This window comes from Symphalangus syndactylus, chromosome 14, assembly GCF_028878055.3.
Source record: "Symphalangus syndactylus isolate Jambi chromosome 14, NHGRI_mSymSyn1-v2.1_pri, whole genome shotgun sequence".
Lineage (NCBI taxonomy): Eukaryota > Metazoa > Chordata > Mammalia > Primates > Hylobatidae > Symphalangus > Symphalangus syndactylus.
Window position 1 is genome coordinate 12,775,883 of NC_072436.2, and position 27,176 is coordinate 12,803,058.

A 27,176-nucleotide genomic window follows, 5' to 3' on the forward strand; every position below is an offset into this window, starting at 1 on the left:
TATATTTTTGTAGAGACGGGGTTTCACCATGTTGGCCAGGACGGTCTCGATCTCCTGACTTCGTGATCCGCCTGCCTTGGCCTGGGATTACAGGAGTGAGCCACAGTGCCTGACCGAAAATAGGTTTTTTAATAGCCTTAGCCAGTTCCATCATTCATACCTAACACTACTAATTTACAACACAGATTTAATAATGCCAGGTAAGGGCATGCTTCTGAAATAGAAGGCTTGAAGACTCAAGAAAAGGTAGAAAATGGCCAAGTGCAGGAGCTCATACCTGCAATCCCAGCACTTTGGGAGGCCAAGGCAGGCAGATTCCTTGAGCTCAGGGGTTCAAGGCCAGCATGGCCAACATGGAGAAACACCGTCTCTCCTAAAAATACAAAAACTGGCCAGGCGCAGTAGCTCACATCGGTAATCCCAGCACTTTGGGAGGCCGAGGTGGGCAGATCACACGAGGCCAGGAGTTTGGGACCAGCCTGCCCAACATGGCAAAACCCCATCTCTACTAAAAATACAAAAATTAGCCAGGCATGGTGGTGCCCGCCTGTAATCCCAGCTACTCAGCAGGCTGAGGCAGGAGAATCACTTGAACCCGGGAGGCAGACACTCCAGGGACTGTTGTGGGGTGGGGGGAGGGGGGAGGGATAGCATTAGGAGATATACCTAATGCTAAATGACGAGTTAATGGGTGCAGCACACCAACATGGCACATGGATACATATGTAACAAACCTGCACATTGTGCACATGTACCCTAGAACTTAAAGTATAATAATAATAATAATAATAAAGAGAAAGAAAAAAAAAAGAGAGCTGAGATCATGCCACTGCACTCCAGGCTGGGCAACAGAGCAAGACCTTGTCTGAATAATAAAATAAAAATGCAAAAATAAGCCAAGTGCAGTGGCACATGCCTATAATCCCAGCTACTCAGGTGGATGAAGGATGAGAAATGCCTGAACCCAGGAGGCAGAGGTTGCAGTGAGCCAAGATCACTCCACCGCCCTCCAACCTGGACGACAGACTAAGACTGTCTCAAAGAAAAAAGAAGGCCAGATGAGGTGGCTCACACCTGTAATCCCAACACTTTGGGAGGCCAAGGCAGGCAGATCACAAGGTCAGGAGATAGACACCATCCTGGCCAACATGGTGAAACCCTGTCTCTACTAAAAATACAAAAATTAGCTGGGCGTGGTGGCACGCACCTGTAGTCCCAGCTACTTGGGAGGCTGAGGCAGGAGAATCACTTGAACCAGGGAGTTGGAGGTTGTAGTGAGCCGAGATTGTGCCACTGCACTCCAGCCTGGTGACAGAGCGAGACTCCATCTCAAAAAAAAAAAAAAAAAAAGAAAGAAAAGAAAAGGTGGAAAATATAAAAAGACTTGGATAAGGAAGGTATTATCCTGGCCCTTGCTATAAAATTCAGTCACTAAAGAAAGCAGCTAATAACCACCTCACCACCATAAAAGCAGAAATAATACAATGTCACGCTATCCTGGATAATGAGGAGTCATAGAAATCCCCTACATACCCTTCACTGCTTTTGTGTTTTTCTGAAGTTAATGCAAACAGAGAAGCAAAACAACATTACCAGCAGTTTCAGAGGATGTGGGATTCACTTCTTCATCATCTCTAAATAATTTTCCACCTCCTCCATGCCTCTATGATTGCAACTGAAACTAAATTGCAACAATAATTAGAGACAATCAAGAAGTAGTGTGGCAATGGAGCAAAGGGACAGGTTCAGGCAAAGTTCTTTTCTTTAGAAGCCCACTCGGAAGACTTTCATCTTGGAGAGGAGAGCAGGAAAGGGGTGGAACAATAACAGGAAAGCAGACTCGACCAGACTCCACACGGCTCTCAAGTTGAAGTCTTCCAACGGTCCAGCACAATACACAGAGATGTTTCATCCCTCTTGTTCCAAATGGCCTATGATGTGTGCCCCCCATACTTGAAATAAGAAGGCAATCTCCTAATTCTTACTATAGAATAAGTGTCCTAATTGATCATGAATGCAAGAAATACGAAGAAAAAATCTGTTCGACATAATCTCTTTTGATTAACACATGGAACATTTAGAAAAGAGCAGGTATGATCCATAAGATTCCAGAAACTGAAGTGTTTTGTTTTGTTTCGTTTTTGTTTTTGTTTTCTGAGATGGAGTCTCACTCTGTCGCCAGGCTGGAGTGCAGTGGCGCGATCTCGGGTCACTGCAACCTCCGCCTCCCAGGTGCAAGCGATTCTCCTGCCTCAGCCTCCTGAGTAGCTGAGACTACAGGTGTACACCACCACACCAAGCTGATTTTTGTATTTTTATTAGAGTCAGAGTTTCACAATGTTGGCCAGGATGGTCTCGATCTCCTGACCTCATGATCCACCCACCTCGGCCTCCCAAAGTGCTGGGATTACAGGCGTGAGCCACCGCACCCGGCCTGTTTTGTTTTTGAGACGTGGTCTCACTCTGTTGCCCAGGCAGGAGTACAGTGGCAGGATCTCAGCTCACTGCAACCTCCGCCTCCCAGGTTCAAGCGATTCTAGTGACTCAGCCTCCTGAGTAGCTAGGATCACAGGCACGCACCACCACACCCGGCTAATTTTTTTTGTGTGTATTTTAGTAGAGATGGGGTTTCACCATGTTGCCCAAGCTGCTCTTGAACTCCTGAGCTTAAGCGATCTGCCCACCTCGACCTCCCAAAGTGCTGGGATTACAAGCATGAGCCACGGTGCCCAGCCTGAAGCTGAACGGTTTATCATTATAACCCAGACCAATACAATCTGTTTAATTCACAGGAAGGTTTGGTGGCTCATGCCTGTAATCCTAGTACTTTAGGAAGCCAAGGCAGGAGAATCACTTGAGGCCAGGAGTTCAAGACCAGCCTGGGTAACATAGTGAGACCCTGCTCTATTTAATTAAAAGAAAAATTATAGTTTCAAAAAAAAAATCTATTGGCCGGGAGCGGTGGCTCACGCCTGTAATCCCAGCACTTTGGGAGGCTGAGGCGGGCGGATCACCTGAGGTAAGGAGTTCGAGGCCAGCCTTACCAACATGGTGAAACCCCATCTCTACTAAAAATACAAAAATTAGCCAGGCGTGGCGGCGGATGCCTGTAATCCCAGCTATTCGGGAGGCTGAGGCAGGGAGGCGGAGGTTGCAGTGAGCCGAGATTGTGCCACTGCACTCCAGCCTGGGCGACAGAGCAAGACTCCATCTCAAAAAAAAAAAAACAAAAAAATTAAATTAAATTAATTTTTTTTTTTTTTTTTTTTTTTTTTTTTTTTTTTTTTGAGATGGAGTCTCGCTCTGTCGCCCGGGCTGGAGTGCAGTGGGGCTATCTCGGCTCACTGCAAGCTCCACCTCCCAGGTTCATGCCATTCTCCTGCCTCAGCCTCCCGAGTAGCTGGGACTACAGGCTCCTGCCACCACGCCGGGCTAATTTTTTGTATTTTTAGTAGAGACGGGGTTTCACCATGTTAGCCAGGATGGTCTCGATCTCCTGACCTCGTGATCCACCTGCTTCATCCTCCCAAAGTGCTGGGATTACAGGCGTGAGCCACTGCGCCCAGCTAAATTAAATTTTTAAAAAATCTATTTACTTCACAATTTCTCCTCTAAGGAAACATTTTGTAGTTGGCCAGAAGACAATATATGGGTTGAGAGATCTTTCATCTTTAAAAGAAAAATTAAAAGAAAGGTAAATGACTGTTACAATTAGCCAAAATCTAACCTAAACCCCAGTCAAAACTGATACACACTTTCCCCATGCTTAAAACATCAGTGACAAAAACCTGTAAATCACTTTGATAGAAAAGAGTTAACCTCAGTTAAGTAAATAAACCATCATTCCTTATGACACAGCCAGTTCATAATACACAAATATGCAAAAAAAATTTTTTTTTAATGTAGCTAGTAATCAGTAGATTTAATGAGTCACCATTCTGTAACCACCAAATTCAATTTGTTTGTTTGTTTTAAAATGTTGATCTTCACTGGGGGCACATTTGCACTATTACAGGTATGTGTACTCATACGTTGCTAAGAACAGAGTAAATTGGTGCAGCCCTTTTAGAAAAAGTTGGCACCAGACATCAAGAATTCTAAAAATGTTTATACTCTCTGACATGTTCATGTCACCCTGAGAATATATCTTAAAGACCACAAAGTGTGTATAATTATGGCAACCTTATGTTCCAGATTTTCTAAGAAAGTGTTCACTGCAAATAACTGTGTTCTTTTCAATAAAGGCAAATCAGTAAGTTAGTAACTAAGTTTGAGAACAATGGAAGTCATCCATATCATAGAAAAACAAAGAAAACGGGTTCTGCATGGGGTCAAACATGCATACAAGTGTTCTGTTGCCGAGCTGCCTCTGTAGGGCCCCAGGCACCATGCCTATTCTGGAGACATGGTGATGAAAAGGCAAATCTTTCTTAAATGTAACAGCTCCTCTCCCCAGCCCGCAGCAGCACCCAGACATGCCAGTGCCTAGACCTTATTTTTCTTGTTGAATCTTCTCACCACCCACACACAGGTCTCCATGGAACAGCATGACAGCTCTTCCTATAATTCTGATATAAGTCCTCCTTTTATCCAGAGTCTTTGGTCACAAACCGTAATACATACATGTGAAATGTTCCCAAATCTTGAGTAGACACTCAAGATTATGCCTGTGATAAAACTCCTTTCCATTAAAACACAGAAGAAGCTTCTCTCTTTTCTTATCAAACCCCCGAAGTACCCACCAGAGCATTCGGCATGGGAAATCGGGTTAGAAATGCAGCGAGGCACTGCTCCCTCAGACAGCCCACCACCTGTGGCTGGCATAACGGCCCTCGACTTGCTGCCTGCTTTCCCTCTGTGCCACCAGGCACCCACCCCTTCAGTGACCCCAGCTCCTGAGGCATCACACCATCCACAGACCACAGGGTTAGTCCTCCTGAGGTACCCCTGAGCGTTATGACACCACACCTAACCAGGCACAGAAACCAGGCTGAACACCCTGACAGTCTCCAGTGGCCCATGAGGATTGTGGGGGCCGATGAGGGTAGGGGAAGGGGAGAGACGGACAGAAGTTACTATTAAGAGTGATCTTGAAAGCCTCGGGTGCTAGGGGTCTTTTTTCTTTTTACCCCTGCCCTGAGTATTCCCTTATATCCTTCCCTCAAAGGCCAAAGCTAGAGACAGTAGATACGTTTTTATGCAACTGCACCTCAATGCTTCTTGAAATATGAGAATGAACAACTTTCTTGAATGTCTTACCCCACCACTCTTCCTCTACAGAGAAAGTGAAACCTAGTTTTTTAAATTCTTGCTGAAAACACTGGTATTTTAACTTAAAATTCGTTCTATCTTTCTTGCTTTAGATAATGAGTTAGTTCTACCTTTCCTGCTTTAGATAATCAATCTGGGAACTCAATGTAAAAATTACATCAAAGGCAAATAAAAAGTAAGGTATTTCAGAAGCTGAATAAGTAAAGGACATTTGTAGACGTCTCTTCCTTTTCATTTGAAAACTCACCTAAAAATTATTTTAAAATTCTCTGCTGAAAACTTCCCTAATTGAAGCTAACTTCTTGAAAGGAACAAAAATAAGACATGCATTTGCTATAATGAACATGACAGACTCCAGCAACTTTCATTTTAAATGTTTATATAGAAATTATGCTTAAAGGCCAGGCACGGTGGCTCATGACTGTAATCCCAGCACTTTGGGAGGCTGAGGTGGGCAGATCATCTGAGGTCAGGAGTTCGAGACCAGCCTGGCCAACATGGCAAAACCCCATCTCTACTAAAAATACAAAAATCAGCCAGGTGTGGTGGCACATGCCTGTAATCCCAGCTACTTGGGAAGCTGAGACAGGAGAATTGCTTAAACCCAGGAGGCAGAAGTTGCAGTGAGCTAAGATCACGCCACTGCACTCCAGCCTGGGAAACAGAGTAAGACTCTGTCTCAACAACAAAAAAAGGAAATTATGCTTAAAAAGGAAGTTCATAGGCCGGGCGCGGTGGCTCAAGCCTGTAATCCCAGCACTTTGGGAGGCCGAGGCGGGTGGATCACGAGGTCAGGAGATCGAGACCATCCTGGCTAACACGGTGAAACCCCGTCTCTACTAAAAAATACAAAAAAATTAGCCGGGCGTGCTGGCGGGCGCCTGTGGTCCCAGCTACTCGGGAGGCTGAGGCAGGAGAATGGCGTGAACCCAGGAGGTGGAGGTTGCGGTGAGCCGAGATCGCGCCACCGCACTCCAGCCTGGGGGACAGAGAAAGACTCCGTCTCAAAAAAAAAAAAAAAAAAAAAAAAAAAAAAAAAAAAAGGAAGTTCATAATTGAATCATGGCAACTGCAGTCATTAGCCCCAAAATGATGACCATTACAGAGCAGCAGGATGAACATGCTCTCCAGAAAATCCCTCAAATACCCCCTTAAAGTGCATTATATGTGGTTTTCTGTTTACAACCCTGAACATTATTACACAGAAATATACACTGGTAACAGTACACAAGCCAGGCGCAGTGGCTCACACCTGTAATCCCGGCACTTCGGGAGGCTGATGCGGGCAGATCATTTGAGGTCAGGAGTTCGAGAACAGCCTGGCCAACATGGTGAAACCCCAACTCTACTAAAAATACAAAAAAATTAGCTGAGCGTGGTGGCACACGCCTGTTGTCCTAGCTACTCGGGAGGCTGAGGCACGAGAATCACTTGAACCTGGGAGGCAGAGGTTGCAGTAAGCCAAGATCGTGCACTGGACTCCAGGCTGGACAACACAGCGAGACTCTGTCTCAAAAAAAAAAAAAAAAAAAAGTACACACAGTATGCATGTTATAAAGAAAATGTATGCAAAATTTAATTTTTACAATTTTTTTTCTTTTTCCTGAGCAGAATAGTATTTCCTGTAAGTTAATGGTTTGTCTGGTGGGACTCCACAGTGCCATCAACAGTTTAAAAAAAAAAAAAAAAAAAGGAAACCAATAGGCCAGGTGCGGTGGCTCACGCCTGTAATCCCAGCACTTTGGGAGGCCGAGGCAGGCAGATCACCTGAGGTCGGGAGTTCGAGACCAGCCTGACCAACATGGAGAAACCCTGTCTCCAGTAAAAATACAAAATTAGTCAGGCGTGGTGACACATGCCTGTAATCCCAGCTACTTGGGAGGCTGAGGCAGGATAATTGCTTGAACCTGGGAGGCGGAGGTTGCAGTGAGCCGAGATTGCCCCATTGCACTCTAGCCTGGGCAACAAGAGCGAAACCCTGTCTCACAAAAAAAAAAAAAAAATAAGGCCAAGCGCAGTGGCTCACGCCTGTAATCCCAGCACTTTCGGAGGCCAAGGTGGGTGGAGCATGAGGTCAGGAGATCGAGACCATCCTGGCTAACATGGTGAAACCCCGTCTCTACTAAAAATACAAAAAATTAGCCCAGCATGGTGGCGGGTGCCTGTAGTCCCAGCTACTCAGGAGGCTGAGGCAGGAGAATGGTGTGAACCCAGGAGGCAGTGAGCTGAGATTGCGCCACTGCACTCTAGCCTAGGCAACAGAGCAAGACTCCGTCTCAAAAAAAATAAATAAAAATAAATAAATTAAATAAATAAATAAACCAGTAAAGACATATCCCACATATGTGTAGTCTGAACCAGACTGTCCCTATCTAGTGAATACAAAAGAGTACTGGAGCTGAGAAAGCCTTTTTGTTGGTTTTTGAAATTGTCTTTAATTGAACAGAGAAACTCTAAGACTCTCTTTCTACAGCATATTATCAATGAGCTATGTTCCAAAAGTTTTTTAATACTAAAAGGTAGCTAGGAAATTACAATGCATTTCCCTCCAGAAAGAATTCTAAGGCCGGGCGCGGTGGCTCACATCTGTAATCCCAGCACTTTGGGAGGCTTAGGCGGGCGGATCACGAGGTCAGGAGATCGAGACCATCCTGGCTAACACGGTGAAACCCCGTCTCTACTAAAAATACAAAAAAAAAAAAAAAAAAAAAGAAAGAATTCTAAAAACAATGGTACCTGTCCTAGGCTGATTCACAAAACGTTACCAACTTGCGCGGCAGGGACAGGTGCAAAAGCAGAGGAAGCACTGTTGAAAGCGCACACACAAAGTTAACACCATAAGAAATGTTTCTCATTATTTTGAAAATCAAATATTAAGGTTTAGGCTGGGCTTGGTGGCTCACGCCTGTAATCCCAGCACTTTGAGAGGCTGAAGCAGGCAGATCAATTGAGGTCAGGAGTTCAAGACCAGCCTGGCCAACATGGGGAAACCCCATCTTTACTAAAAATACAAAAATTAGCCAGACGTGATAGCATGTGCCTGTAGTACCCCCTACTCAGGAAGCTGAGGAAGGAGAATCGCTTGAACCCAGGAGGTGGAAGCTGCAGGGAACTGAGATTGTGCCACTGCACTCCATCCTGGGTGACAGAGCAAGACTGTCTCAAAAAAAAAGAAAAAAAAATTAAGCTTTAAAAAGTTTATTTAAGGCCGGGCGCGGTGGCTCACGCCTGTAATCCCAGCACTTTGGGAGGCCGAGGCGGGCGGATCACGAGGTCAGGAGATCGAGACCATCCTGGCTAACACGGTGAAACCCCGTCTCTACTAAAAATACAAAAAATTAGCCGGGCGAGGTGGCAGGCGCCTGTAGTCCCAGCTACGTGGGGGGCTGAGGCAGGAGAATGGCGGAACCCCGGGGGGGCGCAGCCTGCAGTGAGCCGAGATCGCGCCACTGCACTCCAGCCTGGGTGAAAGAGCGAGACCTCGTCTCAAAAAAAAAAAAAAAGTTTATTTAGGGCCAGGCGTGGTGGCTCACGCCTGTAATCCCAGCACTTTGGGAGGCCAAGGTGGGTGGATCACTTGATGTCAGGAGTTTAAGACCAGCCTGGCCAATATGGTGAAACCACATTTCTACTAAAAACACAAAAATCAGCCAGGTGTGGTGGCGGGTGCCTGTAATCCCAGCTACTTGGGAGGCTGAGGCAGAAGAATCACTTGAACCCAGGAGGCAGAGGTTGCAGTGAACCAAGATTGTGTCACTGCACTCCAGCCTGGGCAACATAGTGAGACTCCGTCTCAAAAAAAAAAAAAAAAAAAAGAAAGAAAAAGTTTAATTAGGCCTGGCACAGTGGCTCATCCCAACACTTTCAGAGGCTGAGGTGGGAAGATGGTTTTAGACCAGCCTGCACAACACAGTGAGACTCTGCATCTATTTAAAAAATAATAATAATAAAAAGTTTGTTTAGAAGAAAACAATGAAAGATCTGAGGTGACGTCTGAACACGTCATGTTATATGCTTTATGAATCCATCACACACATTTCCTTTTACAATGTGGGATCTGATCAAGGTAAATTTTCTGTGAAAACTATGAGGGAAATGGACAGTTCTGGAGACTAACACAAATCTTAAAGAACTTGGGAGTCTTATTCTTCATATGATCATCTTACAGCATCAGGTATTTTTTGTGTGGTGACCCTCTGGGTGGGGAATCTTCCATCTTTTTAGTTCCTCCAAAATAAAAGGATGATATTTAAAACTGTAGAAAGGGGAATAGGCTGGACGGGGTGGCTCATGCCTGTAATTCCAGCACTTTGGGAGGCCTAGGCAGGCAGATCACCTGAGGTCAGGAGTTTGAGACCAGCCTGGACAACACAGAGAAACCCTGTCTCTACTAAAAATACAAAATTAGCCAGGCGTGGTGGCGCATGCCTGTAATCCCAGCTACTCAGGAGGCTGAGGCAGGAGAATCGCTTGAACCTGGGAGGCAGAGGTTGCAGTGAGCCGAGAGTGCGCCATTGCACTCCAGCCTGGGCAACAGGAGTGAAACTCCGTCTCAAGAAAGAAAGAAAGGGCCGGGCGCGGTGGCTCACGCTTGTAATCCCAGCACTTTGGGAGGCCGAGGCGGGTGGATCACGAGGTCAGGAGATCGAGACCACGGTGAAACCCTGTCTCTACTAAAAATACAAAAAAATTAGCCGGGCGTGGTGGCGGGCGCCTGTAGTCCCAGCTGCTCGGAGAGGCTGAGGCAGGAGAATGGCATGAACCCGGGAGGCGGAGCTTGCAGTGAGCCGAGAGCGCGCCACTGCACTCCAGCCTGGGTGACAGAGCGAGACTCCGTCTCAAAAAAAAAAAAAAAAAAAGAAAGACAGACAGACAGACAGAAAGAAAGAAAGAGGAAGAATAAACTAACAAACTTCCTCATCTTCGTGTGTGGCAGGACAGAATAATAGCCCCTAAAGATGTCCAGGTCCTAATCCCCAGAACTTGTGAACAGGTTACCTTACACGGCAGAAGGGGAATTGAGGTAACAGATGGAATTAAGGTTGCTAATCCTTATCCTTGATTATCCAGGTGGGTCCACTGTAATCACAAGCATCTTAATAAGAGGGAGGTAGGAGGTTGAGAGAAATGAGAAGATGCTACCTGCCGGCTTTGAAGATGGAAGGGGGACTATGAACCATGGAATACAGGTGGCCTCTAGAAGCTGGAAAAGGTAAGGAAATGGGTTCTCCCCCGAGCCTCCAGAAAGAACCAGCCTAGTGTTAGCCCAGTGAGACCTATTTTGGACTTCTGACCAGCAGAACCCTAAAACAAATGTATGTTGTTTTGAGCCACCAGGCTTGTGGTAATATAAAAGGTATAGGAAACTAACACGCCCTGCTTCCATTTACCTCTTTCAAGTACAAGTTCATGTCATGCCTGGTGGCAAAGCAGTCACTGTATTAAAAGCAACCAGACCAATAGCTTCCTGCCCACTGCAGCAGGCAAGAACACAAGAGAGGGCACGAAAGCCTGGTAGGCAGGACACTGGGATCTGAGGGAAATTAAATGGCAAGAGGAGGCAGAGAAAAGAGCAGCAGGCAAAACTGCTGCCGGCTTCTCAGCAGTGGGCAGGAGTGAAATCTAGAGGGGCTGAACAATCTTTTGGGGCCAGCCAGTGGGTGATTTTTCTTTTTAATCACAAAAGGAGGCTGGGAGCAGTGGCTCATGCCTGTAATCCCAACACTTTGGGAGGCCAAGATAGGAACTGGAGTTCACACCAGCCTAGGCAACATAGGGAGACCTCCCTCTCTACAAAAAGAAATAAAAATAATTAGCAGGGCGTGGTAGCCCAGGCCTGTAGTCCAGATTACTGGAGGGGCTGAGAAGGGAGGTGAGAGGATTGTTTGAGCCCAGGAAGCAGAGCTTGCAGTGAGCTATGATAGCGCCCCTGCACTCCAGCCTGCGCAAGAGAGCTAGACTCTGTCTCAAAAACACAACAAAACAAACAACAAAAAAACGCACAAGCTGCTTTTACTTGTTTACTTATAAGGTAACAAGTGGGCTGGGTGTGGTGGCTCACGCCTGTAATCCCAACACTGTGGGAGGCAGAGGTGGGAGGATTGCTTGGGCCTAGGAGTTCAAGACCAGCCTGGGTAACATGGCAAGACCCCATCTTTTAAAGAAATAAAAAATTAGGGCTGGGCGCGGTGGCTCATGCCTGTAATCCCAGCACTTTGGGAGGCCGAGGCGGGCGGATCACCTGAGGTCAGAAGTTCAAGACCAGCCTGGCCAACATGGCAAAACCCCGTCTCTACTAAAAATACAACAATTAGCCAGGCGTGGTGGCACGCGCCTGTAGTCCCAGCTACTCAGGAGCCTGAGTAGGCTCAGGAGAATCGCTCAGCTCGCCCGGGAGGCCGAGGTTGCAGTGAGCCGAGATGGCGCCACTGCACTCCAGCCTGGGCGACAGAGTGAGACTCCGTTTCAAAAATAAAATGAATAAAATAAAATAAAATAAAATAAAAGATTAGCCGGGCATGGTGGCGTGTGTGTGGTTCCAGCCACTCAAGAGGCTGACGTGAGCTACGATCACGCCACTGTGCTCCAGCCTGGGTGACAGAGCGAGATCTCGTCTCTTAAAAAAAAAAAAAAGAAAAATGTCCCATTAGTTATTAATCTAGAATTGGGTTCCATTTGGCCACACAGTTCTGCTTTATCTGTACTTTGCTACCAAACCACAAAAGTTCACCACTTGTTCTATTTGCCATTCTTTCTTTTAATTCCTCATGAACAAACTTAATAAATTAACTACAGCATGTCAAACAACCTTTTGCAACCCCTGCAATTTCAAACTCTTGGAGGGAGGCACCCCTGGCCGGGGCCAGCAGCCTCAGCGCGCGGGAGCGAAGGGAGCGGGACAGCGGCTCCGCTTGTCAAGTCTCCAGTCGGCGGCGGAGCGGCGTCCCCACCGCGAGGCCCCTCGGGCTCCACACCCGCGTCTCGGCAGGCGGCGACGCACCGGACAGGCGGCGGCCGGGCCCATACTCCTGCGGGCAGGGCCGTCCCGGAGCCCGCGCCTCGCCGGCGGCGCCGCTCCCCGTTCTCATTTCTGAACAAAGACGTGTACCGGGGACAACTTGCTGACGCCGAGAGCGGCCGGAAACTGCGGGGAACGCGGGCCCTGCCATCCGCGCGTCCGCCCCGAGCCCCGCAGAGGGGCGGCAGGGCCAGCGACCCCCACCCCTCGGCGCCCCGGGACCCAGACTGCGACCCCTGCCCCGGGGACCCCACCGACCTCAACGATTCTCATCCCTCAGAGCCCCTGAGATCCTGCCCCGCGACCCCAACGACCCTCATTCCTCAGAGCTCGCGGCGACCCCTGGCCCTGCGAGACCGCGAGCCCGGCCTGTGACCCCCCGCCCCGGCCACCCACATCCCTCAGCGCCGCCGGCGACCCCGGCCCCGGCGACCCTCATCCCTCAAAACCCCCTGCGACCCCCGCCCCGCGGGGGCCCCGCGCACCGCTCGCCCGCCGGTCGCCCCGGGCTCCGCGTCCCGCACCAGTGTCCCCGGGAAACGCCAACCGCCGCAAGCGCTGCCGGACGGCCGGGCCCGGAGGGGACTGGGGGACAGCGAGGGGGAAGCGTCCGCCGCCGGGGCGCACTGACCGTAGCTGTCGTCCTCCTCCATGGTGCGGGAGCCGGGCTCCGCGCTCCGGCTCTCCGCTCGCGTCCCGCCGCGCCACCCGGCCCCCGCTCGCCTCAGCCCGGCTCGGAGCCCCGCCCCCGGCGCCCCGCCCGCCCGCGCCTGCGCCTGCGCCCGCCCCTGCGGCCGCCCCCTGCCCCCGGCCAGAGGCCCCGCCCCTCGCCTGAGGCCCCGCCTTCCTCCCGCGCGCGCCGCACCCCGGGTACCCGGCCTCCTCCCGAGGCTCCGGCCTGCGCACGCGCGCCCACCCGAGGCCCCTCCCCTGCCCCCGCCGCTGGCCCCGCCTCTAGACCACGCCCCCGTCCCGAGACCCCTCCCGGTCCGCCTCCTCCGGGCCGAGCAAGTTTCGGTTTCTCAAGGGCGGTGCAGGTCCCTGGGGTGGCGGACTCGACCTGGCCTGCAGCCAGGCTACCGCACGAAAGCCCAGGGTCGTGTCCGGCCACTGAAGGGCAGGGTGGTCCTTGCTGACGCCAACCTGGAAGGTCAGACCCGGCCCCAGCTTGCCAGGGAGGGCCCGATCCTTGGCGAAAGGCCACAAAAGCTATTTGAATTCATTTACTCCTGCGTTCAGAACCTTTACATATTGTATGTCGTAAGTTTACTGCTTCTACTTCCTTTGATTTGTCCTGAATTTTACCTGGGTCAAGACTGAAAGGAGGGCATTTCAAGTCCCAGCGTTTTGGATTTTATTCATTTATTTATTTATTGGACACGAGTTTCGCTCTTGTAGCCCAGGCTGGAGTGCAGTGGCGCGATCTCCGCTCACTGTAACCTCCGCCTCCCGGGTTCAAGTGATTGTCCTGCCTCAGCCTCCTGAGTAGCTGTGATTACAGGCATGTGCCACCACGCCCGACTAATTGTTGTATTTTTAGTAGAGAGGGGGTTTCGCTATGTTGGCCAGGCTGCTCTCGAACTCCTGACCTCAAATGATCCGCCTGCCTCGGCCTCCCAAAGTGCTGGGATTACAGGCATGAGCAACCGCGCTCGGCCTTCTCTTTATGTCAGAAGAGTATCCCACTGCTGCAGAATGCCAGCCCCAGAACCCCCCTTTCCCCCTACAGTCACTTGTGGCTCCTGCACCCTACACAGAACATTCACTGAGAACTCCACAGAGATCCCTGGACTGCCGGGAATTTTTGGACCAACCAAAAAACGGCAGTAAAAGCCACAGAACTCTTTCCTTGTGGGCCCACCTGTCGTGAGTTTTACTATTTTTCTTTTTCATTTATTTATTTATTTATTTATTTTGAGACAGGGTCTCACTTGCTGTGTTGCTCAGGCTAGAGTACGGTGGCACCATCATGCCTCCCTGCAACCTCTGCTTCCCAGGCTCAAGCAGTTCTCCCACCTCAGTCTCCTGAGTAGCTGGGACTGCAGGCGCTGGCCACCATACCTGGTTAATTTTTGTATTTTTTGTAGAGATGGAGGTTGCTAGGTTGCCCAGGCTGGTCTCGAACTCCTGGGCTCAAGCGATCCTTTCTCCTTGGTCTCCTTCCTTGGCCTCCCAAAGTACTGGGATTACAGGCGTGAGCCACCATGCCTGGCTGGATTCATGATCTTTTTTTTTTTTTTTTTTTTTTTTTTTTTTTGAGACGGAGTCTTGCTCTGTCGCCCAGGCTGGAGTGCAGTGGCGCAATCTCGGCTCACTGCAAGCTCCGCCTCCCGGGTTCACGCCATTCTCCTGCCTCAGCCTCTCCGAGTAGCTGGGACTACAGGCGCCCGCCACCACGCCCGGCTAATTTTTTTTTTTTTGTATTTTTAGTAGAGACGGGGTTTCACCGTGGTCTCGATCTCCTGACCTCGTGATCCACCCGCCTCGGCCTCCCAAAGTGCTGGGATTACAAGCGTGAGCCACCGCGCCCGGCCGGATTCATGATCTTAACCTTCACTGATTGTCCAGTTTTACAGGTGACCTTAGAGTAGAGAGTCACATTTTGGCGCTAATGTGTCCTTGGGCTTGGGCGTGTGAGGTCAGAGACCCAGCTGCATTTTGTTCCTCTTGGCCTAGACTTAGGACACTTTTAGAATTGACCCCACATTGACCTGGCAAATCTTCTCAAACCGTCTGTTACATGAGCTAATGGAGCACTGAGCCTCTCCCCCAGTATTTGCCATCCTCTCTGACTCCCTACTTCACTTCTAACCCCAGACTCACCAGAAGGTTCAAGGTATCTTCGAGCTGGCTTTCTTCCCTTATCAGTATGCAGGTCCCAGACCACCTCAGCTCTTGCTCAAAGACCAGAACTCCAGAAGAAAAGCGATTCATATGGCATGTTAATTCTTATTATCAGCACTCTAGACCTCTTAGTTGAACTCACCAACTGAATAGATTTGGAGAGGGAGGGATACTAGTATTACTGCTAATCACAGATTAGCACAGAACATGACTGTTTACAAATTCTGTTCCCTTACATTGTTCCATTAGACTGGTGTTTTTCAGCTGGGTGAAGTGGTTCATGCCTATAACCCCAGTACTTTGGGAGGCCAAGCTAGGAAAACTGCTTTAGGGCAGGAGTTCAAGGCCAGCCTGAGTAACATAGAGAGACTCTGTCTCTACGAAAAATTAAAAATTGTTGAGCATAGTGGCGCATGCCTGTAGTCCTAGCCACTCGGGAAGCTGAGGTGGGAGGGATCACCCGGGCCTGGGAGGTTGAGGCTTCAGTAAGCTATGATTGCACCACTGTGCTCCAGCCTGGGGGTCAGAGTGAGACCGTTTCCAGAAAAAGAAAGAACAGTGTTTTTCAAACAGCAGGTCATGACTCTTAATGGTTATGAAACAAATACTTATTAGATGAAAATAGAATTTTTAAAAAATCGTAGTCTATCACACATAATACAGAGACAGTGTTTGTTCTGGTTGCAAATGAATGCGTGCATATGTCCACTGGGTAGGGCTGTCCCTGACCATGGATGACTGTCCAAGAAACACAGAAGCTGTTCCATTAGATCACATTCATGATCAGAGGTTTTTTTTTTTTTTTTTGAGATAGGGTCTCACTGTGTCATCCAGGCTGGAGTGCAGTGCACATCTCGGCTCACTGCAGCCTCCACGTAGCTGGGATTACCGCCATGTGCCACCAAGCCCAGCTAATTTTTGTGTTTTTAGTAGAGACAGGGTTTCGCCATGTTGGCCAGGCTGGTCTTGACATCCTGACCTCAGGTGACCTGCCCACCTGTGCCTCTCAAAGCCCTGGGATTACAGGCGTGAGCCACTGCGCCCGGCCAGAGAGGTCCTTTAGTTGTTATCTTTGCACGACATTTGGAAGCCAAGGCTAACAGACATCAAAATAAAGCCTCCTTGCAAGCAGGAGTCAAGTCAGTTTCACTCTTGTATCTTGTATTGGTGTCCCCGGCCCTTGGAGCGTAATGAGAAGGAGCCGGCGGCAGGGAGACAGGAACCACAGGACTCCAATCCAGCTGTGGATTCTAACCCAGACCTCTTCCCCCACATCCACTGATTCTTCAGAGAACCTTTAAAATGGGTTTGGGCTCCCTGCAAGTTTCGCTGTGGTTTGTAAGTCCTTAGTGGTTGATCCACTGGACAACTAATTTTTTTAAGTTGGTACCTCCCTGTGGTATTTTACAGTTTTTGGTTTTGTTTTGTTTTTGAGACAGGGTCTCACTCTGTTGGCCAGGCTGGAGTGCAGTGGCTCATGGCTCACTGCAGCCTCCACCTCCCAGGCTCCACTGATCTTCCCACCTCAGCCTCCCAAGTAGCTAGGACTACAGTTGCGCACCACCACACCCAGCTAATATTTTATTATTATTGTTTTTTTTTTTTTAGAGACAGGGTCTTTCCATGTTGTCCAAGCTGGTTGTGAAATCCTCGGCTCAAGTGATCACCCACCTTAGTCTCCCAAAGTGCTAGGATTACAGGCATAAGCTGCTGCTCCTGGCCACCCTCTGGTATTTTCCACTGTTCCTGGCTCATACCTCCCTTAGCTCTTGTTACAGTCTTTTGTTATAATGTTGGTTTAGGCCTCAGGAAACAATCTCTCTAGCCTTCTCTTGTTCTTTCACCCGCCCCAAGGCAGGAATTTAATCTTGCCCATCTTTCTGATTGTGGGTCTTAAGACCCTCCCCAGAGAGGGTCCTGCCCTGTGCCCCGGGGGAAGGAAGCTTCCATAAAAATTTCCATTTAAAAAAAAAAAAAAGACTGGGCTAGGATAGCTGAACATGTGGAGGTTCCTGGAGGGTGGTGCCTAGGGAGGGCTTGGAAGCTCTGTGCCCCTTCCCCATCTCTTCATCTGTATCCTTTACAATATCCTTTATAATAAACCACTAAATGGCCAGGCGTGGTGGCTCATGCCTATAATCCTAGCACTTTGGGAGGCCGGTGGATCACCTGAGATCAGGAGTTCGAGACCAGCCTGGCCAACATAGTGAAACCCCGTCTCTACTAAAATACCAAAACTAGCCAGGCTTGGTGGTGGGCGCCTGTCATCCCAGCTACTCGGGGGGCTGAAGCAGGAGAATCGCTTGAACCCGGGAGGTGGAGGTTGCAGTGAGCTGGGATCACGCCATCACACTGGGGGACAAGAGCGAGACTTTGTCTCAAAAAAATTAACGACAAACAAACAAACAAAACACTAAATGTAAGTGTTGCCCTAAGTTCTGTGAGTGGCTCCAGCAAATTAATCAAACCCAAAGAGCGGGGGTCACAGAAATCCCAAGTTTCAGCTGGTTGCTCAGAACTTCAGAGGCCCAGACTTGTGACTGGCGTCACAAATGCGGTCTTGGGGACTGGGCCCTCAGCCTGTGAGATCTGACCTCACTCCAGATAGAGTCCGAGTTGGACTGGATTAGAGGACCCCCAGGAGGTGTCCACTGCTTGGTGTGTGGGGATGACCCCTGCGCCTCTGGGCAGAGCAGTCTTCTGTGAAGATTGTTGTGAGGTGAGGGCAGACCATAGTTGGAGAGTTTTTCCCGAAACACTCCCCCTTCAGCGTCCCTGCCTTGCCTAATGAAAAGAATTAGAAAGGTGTTTTTTTTTTTTAGACAGAGTCTCGCTCTGTCACCCAGGCTGGAGTGCAGTGGCGCATCTCGGCTCACTGCAAGCTCTGCCTCCCGGGTTCACGCCAGTCTCCTGCCTCAGCCTCCCGAGTAGCTGGGACTACAGGCGCCCGCCACCATGCCCGGCTAATTTTTTGTATTTTTAGTAGAGACGGGGTTTCACCGTGGTCTCGATCTCCTGACCTCGTGATCCGCCCGCCTTGGCCTCCCAAAGTGCTGGGATTACAAGCGTGAGCCACCGCGCCCGGCAGTAGAATTAGAAAGGTTTTAAGCAGAGGTGACCCAACATATATTTTTCCTATGCTTATACCATGATTTTATTTTATTTATTTATTTTTTTGGGACGGAGTCTCGCTCTGTCACCCAGGCTGGAGTGCAGTGATGCATGATCTCAGCTCACTGCAACCTCTGCCTCCCAGGTTCAAGCGATTCTCATGTCTCAGCCTCCCGAGTAGCTGGGATTACAGGCACGCGCTACCACACCTGGCTAACTTTTGTATTTTTAGTAGAGACGAGGTTTCACCATGTTGCCCAGGCTGGTCTTGAACTCCTGACCTCAGGTGATCCACCCACCTCAGCCTCCCAAAGTGCTAGGATTACAGGCGTGAGTCACCATGCCCAGCCCTATACCATGGTTTTAAAATGTCTTCAGGAACCACCTCAAAGTTCATCAATAGCAAACAGGTTAACTATATTAGGATACTTTCATACAAGGGAGCACCCACAGGCTTCAAAAGATTGAAGCAGATTTCTGTATTACCAACAGAAGACAATTTCCAAGCTATATGTATAAGTGAAAAAAGCAGTCAGAACAGTGGTATATAATACAGAACCCTTTATAATCAAAATCAATGTATACATGCTACTTATTAACAGGTGTATATTCAGTCACTGAACAAATCTCCGTTAGGGTCGCTGTTCGTGTGCTGGAAACACACAGGGCAATGAAGCGCAGCCGGAAAGCCCCAAGCTCTAGAGGCTTCCACTCTCGTGAATCAGCACCACTTGATCATCCGTGAGGTAGAGGAGACTGGGAGCCACATCTACCTCTAAGAAGAGAACCTTTCCATACTGTTATGGATTGAGTCACGTCCCAACAAAAGATATGTTGAAGTCCTAAGCCCCAGTACCTATGAATTGTGACCTTATTTGGAAGTGGGGTCTTTGCAGATGTAATCAAGTTAACATGAGATCATTAGGGTGGGACCTAATCAAATAGGACTGGTGTCCTTACAAAAAGAGGGAGATCTGGACACAGAAACAGAAAGATGGCTACGTGAAGATGGAAGCACAGTGGAGTGATGTGGCCACAAGCCAAGGAGTTCCTGGGAGAGGCTGGATCCTCCCCCACAGCCCTGAGGACACCTTGAGTCCAGACTCCGGTCTCTGGCACTGTGAGAGAACATTCCCATTGTCTTAAGCCACCCAGTTTGTGGTCCTTTGTTATGGCAGCCTCAGGAAGTGAATACACGAAGCTCTGCAAGTTGTGTTTAAAATTGCATATGCATAGATTATTTTATTTTATTTATTTATTTTTTTATTTTTTGAGACGGAGCCTCACTGTTGCCAGGCTGGAGTGCAGTGGCGCAATCTCGGCTCACTGCAACCTCTGCCTCCCAGGTTCAAGCGATTCTCCTGCCTCAGCCTCCCGAGTAACTGGGACTACAGGCGTGCGCCACCATGCCCAGCTGATTTTTGTACTTTTAGTACAGACAGGGTTTCACCATGTTGGCCAGGATGGTCTCCATCTCTTGACCTCATGATCTGCCCGCCTCAGCCTCCCAAAGTGCTGGGATTACAGGCGTGAGCCACCGCACCGGGCCCTGGTTCCTTTTTCTAAAACAATTCTATTTCATTACCTTTATGTTCTCCCAGCTGGTTGAGTGGGGCAGTGGGGGTGCCCAGCTTCTGGAAGGTGCAAGCTGGAGGGTCTCAGGAGAAAGGCAGGACTGATGCCCACCCCGACCCGGTGTGCTAGAGGAACAACAGACAGCCCACCCTCATCTGCTAGAAGGCGTGAAGGAAGGAAGGGCCAAGGACAAGATCTGGAGGGACTTGGGTCCATGGGGTAGGTATTGCTGAGGCCAACAGAACACCAGATACCAGGACATCATCTATGGCCTCCCCTCCACCAAGAGGAGAACTGTCAGCCACTGCCTGATGTCATTCCCCTCCACCACGGCCAGAATGCTGCCTATTGCCAGAGGTGGGGACAGGAGGGACACTAAGGACTGAGATGTCTGGGGACAACACTGGCTTCACCAAAGAGAAATGAGGCCAGGTGCAGTGGCTCATGCCTGTAATCCCAGCACTTTGGGAGGCTGAGGCAGGCGGATCACGAGGTCAGGAGTTCGAGACCAGCCTGGCCTATATGGCGAAACTCCGTCTCTATTAAAAGTACGAAAATTAGCCGGGCGTGATGGCACGCACCTGTAGTCCCAGCTACTTGGGACGCTGAGGCAGAAGAATCACTTGAACCTGGGAGGCAGAGGTTGCAGTGAGCCGAGATTGCGCCATTACACTCCAGCCTGGGCAACAAGAGTGAAACTCGGTCCCCCCCCCAAAAAAAAAAGAGAGATGAGGTTTAGCTGGGCATGTCAGCCTTCACTTGCCCAATCACTGTGTGAGTGATTTGTATGCCCTGAGACCAAGTGAAAGGGATGATCTAGAGGTAGCAGCTTTTCTAGAAGCCAGCCTCTGACCCCTCCCACCCAGGAGGAGTAGGCTGAACAGTGGTTAGACAGACCTTTAATTCAGGTCTCTTCAAAAAGTGAATAAATAGAAGACAGAGGACTCAGCAGCTCTGCCAGGGAGCAAGCCTCCTGGACTTGCTAATTTTGCAGCATAGACCTCGCAGAGAGGGTGAAGCGTGATGAAGAAGGGGTGTTAATCCCCGCAAGAGGCTGCAAAGTGAACTGCTCACACAGGCTTGGATTGGGGCATTGTCTTGCTTTGAAAACCCCCAGATTTTATTTTGCCAAAGCTTGCAATTTCTTCTGTGTGTAAATGGCACTTAAAATCTGTTTGTAATGGAACTTGATTGTATCCAGCTGTCACCAACTGTTCCTTGTGCCACCCAAAAGACAGCTGGCCATGTGCCACGGTTTGGGCGTTCACTTCAAATAGAGGAGCTAGTGCTCCAGTTCCTGCTAGACTTCACCAAAATGTTTTCACTTACGCAGAAAAACAAAGGGGGTGTGGGTAGGGCTCAGGGAAGGCAATGTGAAGGGGAATTCGTGCAGTGTGGACTGTGGAGCCACTAACTTTGATGGACGGTGGGCTGGCTGTTTTCTGAGCACGGTCCGAATGCACAGTCACAAAGCATGCTGCCTTCAGCAGCTGCTCCAGTTCACTCATTCAACAAATATTTACTGGGTGGCTGGTAAGTGCTAGGCCTTGCCAAGAGAACGGTAGCCACATAAGACAGAAAATGGCAGAATAATACCTTTCTTTTTTTTTTTTTTTTTTTTTTTTTTTTTTGAGTCATCCAGGCTGGAGTGCAATAGCGTGATCCCAGCTCACTGCAACCTCCGCTTTCCAGGTTCAAGTGACTCCCCTGCCTCAGCCTCCCTGAGGAGCTGGGATTACAGGCACCCACCACCACGCCTGGCTAATTTTTGTATTTTTAGTAGAGATGTGGTTTTTTTGTTTTTTTTTTTTAAAGACAGAGTCTCACTCTGTCACCCAGGCTGGAGCGCAATGGCGCAGTCTCGGCTCACTGCAACCTCCACCTCCTGGGTTCAAGTGATTCTCCTGCCTCAGCCTCCAGAGTAGCTGGGACTACAGGCGTGTGCCATGATGCCCAGCTAATTTTTTTTTATTTTTAGTAGAGACAGGGTTTCACTATGTTAGCCGGGCTGGTCTTGAACTCCTGACCTCGTGATCTGTCTGCCGTGGCCTCCCAAAGTGCTGGGAACTACAGGTGTGAGCCACTATGACTGGCCTTTTTTGGCTGGTCTCAAAATCTTGGGCTCAAGCAATCCTCTGATCTCAGCCTCCTGAAGTGCTGGGATTACAGGCATGAGCCACTGCGCCTGGCCAACACATTCATTTTAAAACGGCCTTAAAAAAAATCATTGGTTTATGTAAAAGAACTTGAATTCCCTACACACATTTCACAGCAAGTATTTGCCATGTACTTAGACTGTGTGTTGAAATCTGGTCTCATGATGGTAAAAAGCTACCTAAATACCTAGATCCTGCTTAAGGGACTGGCAATCTTGTGACCTGTTTCTCACTCAATGTCTAATGGATATTTGGCAGCCATGTCCTATTGCTTCCTCTAATCAACACCCTCCTAATTGAAGCATAAGGGAGAAAACCAATGAAAATACAAATGCAAGACACGTATCGTGAGAGTGACAGCTGACAATCATGATGATTTGAATCTAACCTTTGCATTTTAGAGAAAAGCAAATTCATGATGCTAACTCATGGCAGACCCCTTAGAACACAGGTCTTGATTCCCAGTCTGGCCTTCTTTCTTTTCTTTTTTTCTTTTTTTTTTTTTTTTTTTTTTTAGCTGGAGTTTTGCTGTTGTTGCCCAGGCTGGAATGCAATGGTGCGATCTCGGCTCACCGCAACCTCCACCTCCTGGGTTCAAGCGATTCTCCTGCCTCACCCTCCCAAGTAGCTGGGATTACAGGCATGCACCACCATGCCCGGCTGATTTTGCATTTTTAGTAGGGACAGAGTTTCTCCATGTTGTGTCCTGACCTCAGGTGATCTGCCCCGCCTAGGCCTCCCAAAGTGCTGGGATTACAGGCATGAGCCACTGCGCCCGGCCCTGGCCTTCTTTCTATAGGAAGTCATGATTCAAACCTGACTCCAGCCTGACCCTACTTTAATCCCTTTAAAGCAGGAAAAATATACAGCAGTTTCCCCTTGAGAAAGCAACTTGAATAAGCAACAATTCGGGACAGATTTTGCTAAGAACAAGCATGTTTTTAATCTCAGGCCCCTCTCACAGGGCAATTTCCTCAATGCCTGGAGTGCTTTCTGGGATCCCAGAACAACGGGCTGGACAGCTGCCCAGAGGCCTCCAGGGGGCTGTGGAAGGCTGAAGAGGCAGGGGGGAGCTGGATCACAAAATAGAGGAGACTATTTTCTCTGAACAGGAGTGGGAAACCTTATGCTGGGGAATGATTAGATTCTGGTTTCTTGCCTTAAAAGACTGTCCTGGAGGCCAGGCACAGTGGCTCACACCTGTAATCCCAATGCTTTGGGAGGCCAAGGCGAGAGGATTATTGGAGGCCAGGATCCTATACTCAGGGGGCACCTCTTTCAGTGTCTACAGTAGAGATCCCGACAGAGGGTGGATCAGTCGGCTGTTCAGTGGGATGTATTGACTGGATCAGTCGATTCTGGGCTTGATCTAGAGTATGCAGCAAATGCAACAGACTCACATCTTAGAGGAGCTCTCCAGGGTGCGGAGGTGAACAGTGTCAAATCTTGGGCAGAAGTCGGTGGCAAATGTGGGAATTAGGTCACTGAGAATTGATGACGGCAGAAGCTAGACTAAGAACCACGGAGAGTCAACACAGAGCAAACTGAATGTCAACCAAGGGAGAGGGTAGCTGAGAGGGGACACAAGGACATGCAGGCTTTTTAGGATGGGAGATGCCTGAACATGTTCCTAAGGGAAGGGAAGAGTGAGACACGGGAGCAGACAGGGTAATTAATGGAGCAAGGTCCCCAGGGTGGAAGAGGTTGGCCTCAAGGGCACAGGTGGGGTGCCAGCATACACAGAGGGGGCACCTCGTCTAGCACCTCCAGCAGAGGTCCCCACAGAGGATGGGGAACAACACCTATACCACACTTCCTTTCCACTCTCCCACACCAACCACCCAGCCCCTCTGGGAGGCATCAGATCAGAACAGTGGGTCTGCTCAGCAGCAGCCGTGGGGACTATTGGACACGCACATTCTCAGGCCTCAGCCCAGACCTGCTGAATAGAATGCGGGGGAAGGGGCCCGGCAACTGGTGTTTTAAGGAGCCCCTCGCAATTCTGGTGCTCCAGTGTGAGTTCGGGGACCAGGACGGCAACTCTCAACTCTGCTGCTCACTATGATCTCCCTGGGAAGGTTTTTTGTTGTTGTTTTTGAGACAGAGTCTCACTCTGTCGCCCAGGCTGGAGTACAGTGGCATGATCTTGGCTCACTGCAACCTCCACCTCCCAGGTTCAAGCAGTTCTCCTGCCTCAGCCTCCCAAGTAGTTGGGATTACAGGCACAGGCCAAGCCCAGCTAATTTTTGTATTTTTAGTAGAGATGGGGTTTCACCATGTTGGTCAGGCTGGTCTCGAACTTCTGACCTCAAGTGATCCGTCTGCCTTGGCCTCCCAAAGTGCTGGGATTACAGGCATGAGCCACCACGCCCGCCACCCCCCTCCCCCCACCCCGGAAGGCTTCAAATGCTGATGCCTAAGCCTCATCCATAGATTCTGATTCTACTTCCGTCAGTATTGAATGCCTCTCCCCAGGTGCTCCTGCTGCCCTATGAGCACTGAGAACCCTGAGGTAAGAAAGAGACGAGAACAGAGGAAGAGGAGTTGGTTTTAGCTTTGGTTTTCCCGTGTTGTTTAATTTTGGGGTGGGATGGGAATTCTTGAGGTAGCATTAGAAGTCACTTACCAAGAGTAGTGGGCACATACGCAATGAGAGAGCAAAATAGTTTGCAGGGATCACTGAAAAGAAGGGGAGAGAGAGGAAGGAGTTGCCTGAAGACCAAGGGCAGAAATCCAAAAAGGCAGGCAGAGCCCAACGAAGAAGGGCAGCCAGACAGCCCTGAAAGCCGAACCCATGGCACCCAGATGATCTTCTCCAAGGGTCATCCCCAGTCCAGATATGGAAGAAGCAGGGGGCCAAGCCAAGGTGGGATCTGCACAAAGCAGCAGCAGGGCCACCTCCGGGCAAGAGTGTGACTCCAGGGAGTCAGCTCAGGTGACAAGACACAGAAAGCTGCCCATCTGCATGTCACGTGTCCTGTCCACACAGAGTCCTCCTTTACCACCACCCCCTTGGTGTACCCACATCCTCATCTTCACTGAGGTTGTCCAAGCTACCAAGACTTGAGGCAGGGATTCTCACAGCACCATCCAGTGTTAAACTGCCCTGAAGGTCACTGTCACAGTTCTAATGAGCCCTAACAGTATGTTAGGGATAAATAGATGCCCACCTGATTCCACACTGTCCAGACACGTCGGCTTTTTCCTAACTAGAAGACTCGGAGCTCACCCACTGCCTACTTCCCATGCCTAGGATTCTCCCTGGGTTCCCTGTTCTGGTAACATGCCAACACATCCACTATGTCAGATTGAATCTCTCACCACCTAAAAGGCCTTCCTGAAACCGTCAGTGAGCCACCTGCTTCCCTGGCTACTACTTGGCCTCCGAACCCAACTAACCACCCTAGCAGAAATCTTAAACTCCACCCGGAACATTCCACCGTATCTGTCACCTCACCTCGAGTCCATCTCCTAAGTACCCAAGTGACTTCACTTCTATCCTCTGCTACTAATGCTAATCTCTTAGCTCTAGCCTCGGCCACTTCTCAGCCAGCCTGGTGGCTGGTCATCCTCACCTGCTGCTCTCTGTGCGCCACCAGCCGCCTTTCAGGCCATCAGGCAGCCTGGAATCCACTATCAGCCTCAGGAGTCTAAAAAGCACATCAGACCTTGGTAACCCTTCTTGTCCAAACTGTCAAACAAAACCTGCCCTGCGCTTTTGCACCTGACTTACGGTTAGCCAGCTGAGTCCTGCTGGCCAGCTCCCACTGCCAGCCCCCTTTCAGAATGTCACCTCACCCCATGGTGCTTCAGGCAGAGCTCATGACAGGCTCCTCATGGCCTCCCGGCATCCCCCTAACAGCACTCGCCCTGCCCTGGAGCCCTCAGTCCTGCCCGTGGGACTCTGCCCGCCGCCTGCGAGACGACGTGTGTTCACTTTTACACACACCCAGAAGCGGCCCTAGTGTTTGGGAAACGGCAGTTAAGAATTGAAAAGCCTGCCGGGCGCGGTGGCTCACGCTTGTAATCCCAGCACTTTGGGAGGCCGAGGCGGGCGGATCACGAGGTCAGGAGATCGAGACCACGGTGAAACCCCGTCTCTACTAAAAAAAATACAAAAAATTAGCCGGGCGTGGTGGCGGGCGCCTGTAGTCCCAGCTACTCGGAGAGGCTGAGGCAGGAGAATGGCGTGAACCCGGGAGGCGGAGCTTGCAGTGAGCCGAGATTGCGCCACTGCACTCCAGCCTGGGTGACAAAGCGAGACTCCGTCTCAAAAAAAAAAAAAAAAAAAAAAAAAAGAATTGAAAAGCCTGTTGGACACGGTGGCTCATACCTGGAATCCCAGCACTTTGGGAGACCAAGGCGGGCGGATCATGAGGTCAAGAGATGGAGATCAGCCAGGCGCAGTGGCTCACGCCTGGAATCCCAGCACTTTGGGAGGCCGAGGCAAGCAGATCACAAGGTCAGAAGTTAAGAGACCAGCCTGGCCAACATGGTGAAACCACATCTTTACTAAAAATACAAAAATTAGTCAGGCGTGGTGATGCGCACCTGTACTCCCAGCTACTTGGGAGGCTGAGGCAGGAGAATTGCTTGAACCCGGGAGGCAGAGGTTGCAGTGAGCGGAGAATCGTGCCACTGCACTCCAGCCTAGGTGACAGAGGGAGATTCTGTTTGAAAAAAAAAAAGAATGGAAAAACCACAGCCTCGCCCATGTCGCCACTGCGCCCAGCGTTGGTGTCAGATCACCACTTCTCCAAGCCTCAGAACCCCCTCAACCGCTGCCCAGGCTACAAAGCAAATGCCTTCAGACACAGCCTGGCTGGCAGGAAGGCCTCTGGGTCAGCAGTCTGCCCTGCTCTCTGCCACCCCTTTGGTTTGGGTCCAGGAGCTGCCTCACCTCGCTTGTTCTTACTTGGCTGTCCTCATTTTGGGGTGCCCAGCCAAACCCCTAAAGAGAAGCGAAGACATGATGCCCTGTGTTTGGTGGATACCCTAGGGTGGAGAAAGCTTACTTCCAAGTTACTAAAGGGAGACGCAGGGAGCCACACACACCAGGTAACACAGCTGCAGAGCAGCATTCTCAACAGGACCCGCTGCACTGCAACCCGCCTGCACCCTGGGGTTCATTCAGCCTCTTGGTCACCCATTCACTAGGGTTGCTCTCGCCAAATGTAACCTCCTGGTCACTGAGCTCCCTG

General features: G+C 49.9%; 1 protein-coding gene across 3 annotated transcripts in view; it reads right to left on the bottom strand.

The window, feature by feature from the left end:
• The window catches only part of CYTH1 (cytohesin 1), a 116,863-nt gene extending 103,832 nt beyond the window's left edge, over positions 1 to 13,031 (bottom strand). Inside the window, exon 1 of one of the 3 annotated variants that reach the window (XM_055243045.2) lies at positions 12,921 to 13,031. In XM_055243045.2, the coding sequence (XP_055099020.1) occupies positions 12,921 to 12,942 (22 nt within the window). In that variant the 5' untranslated portion in view covers positions 12,943 to 13,031. The remainder of the gene's footprint in view (positions 1 to 12,920) is intronic. The other 2 variants (XM_055243043.2, XM_063617360.1) reach the window with 2 other exon arrangements.
• Positions 13,032 to 27,176: the final 14,145 nt, after the last annotated feature.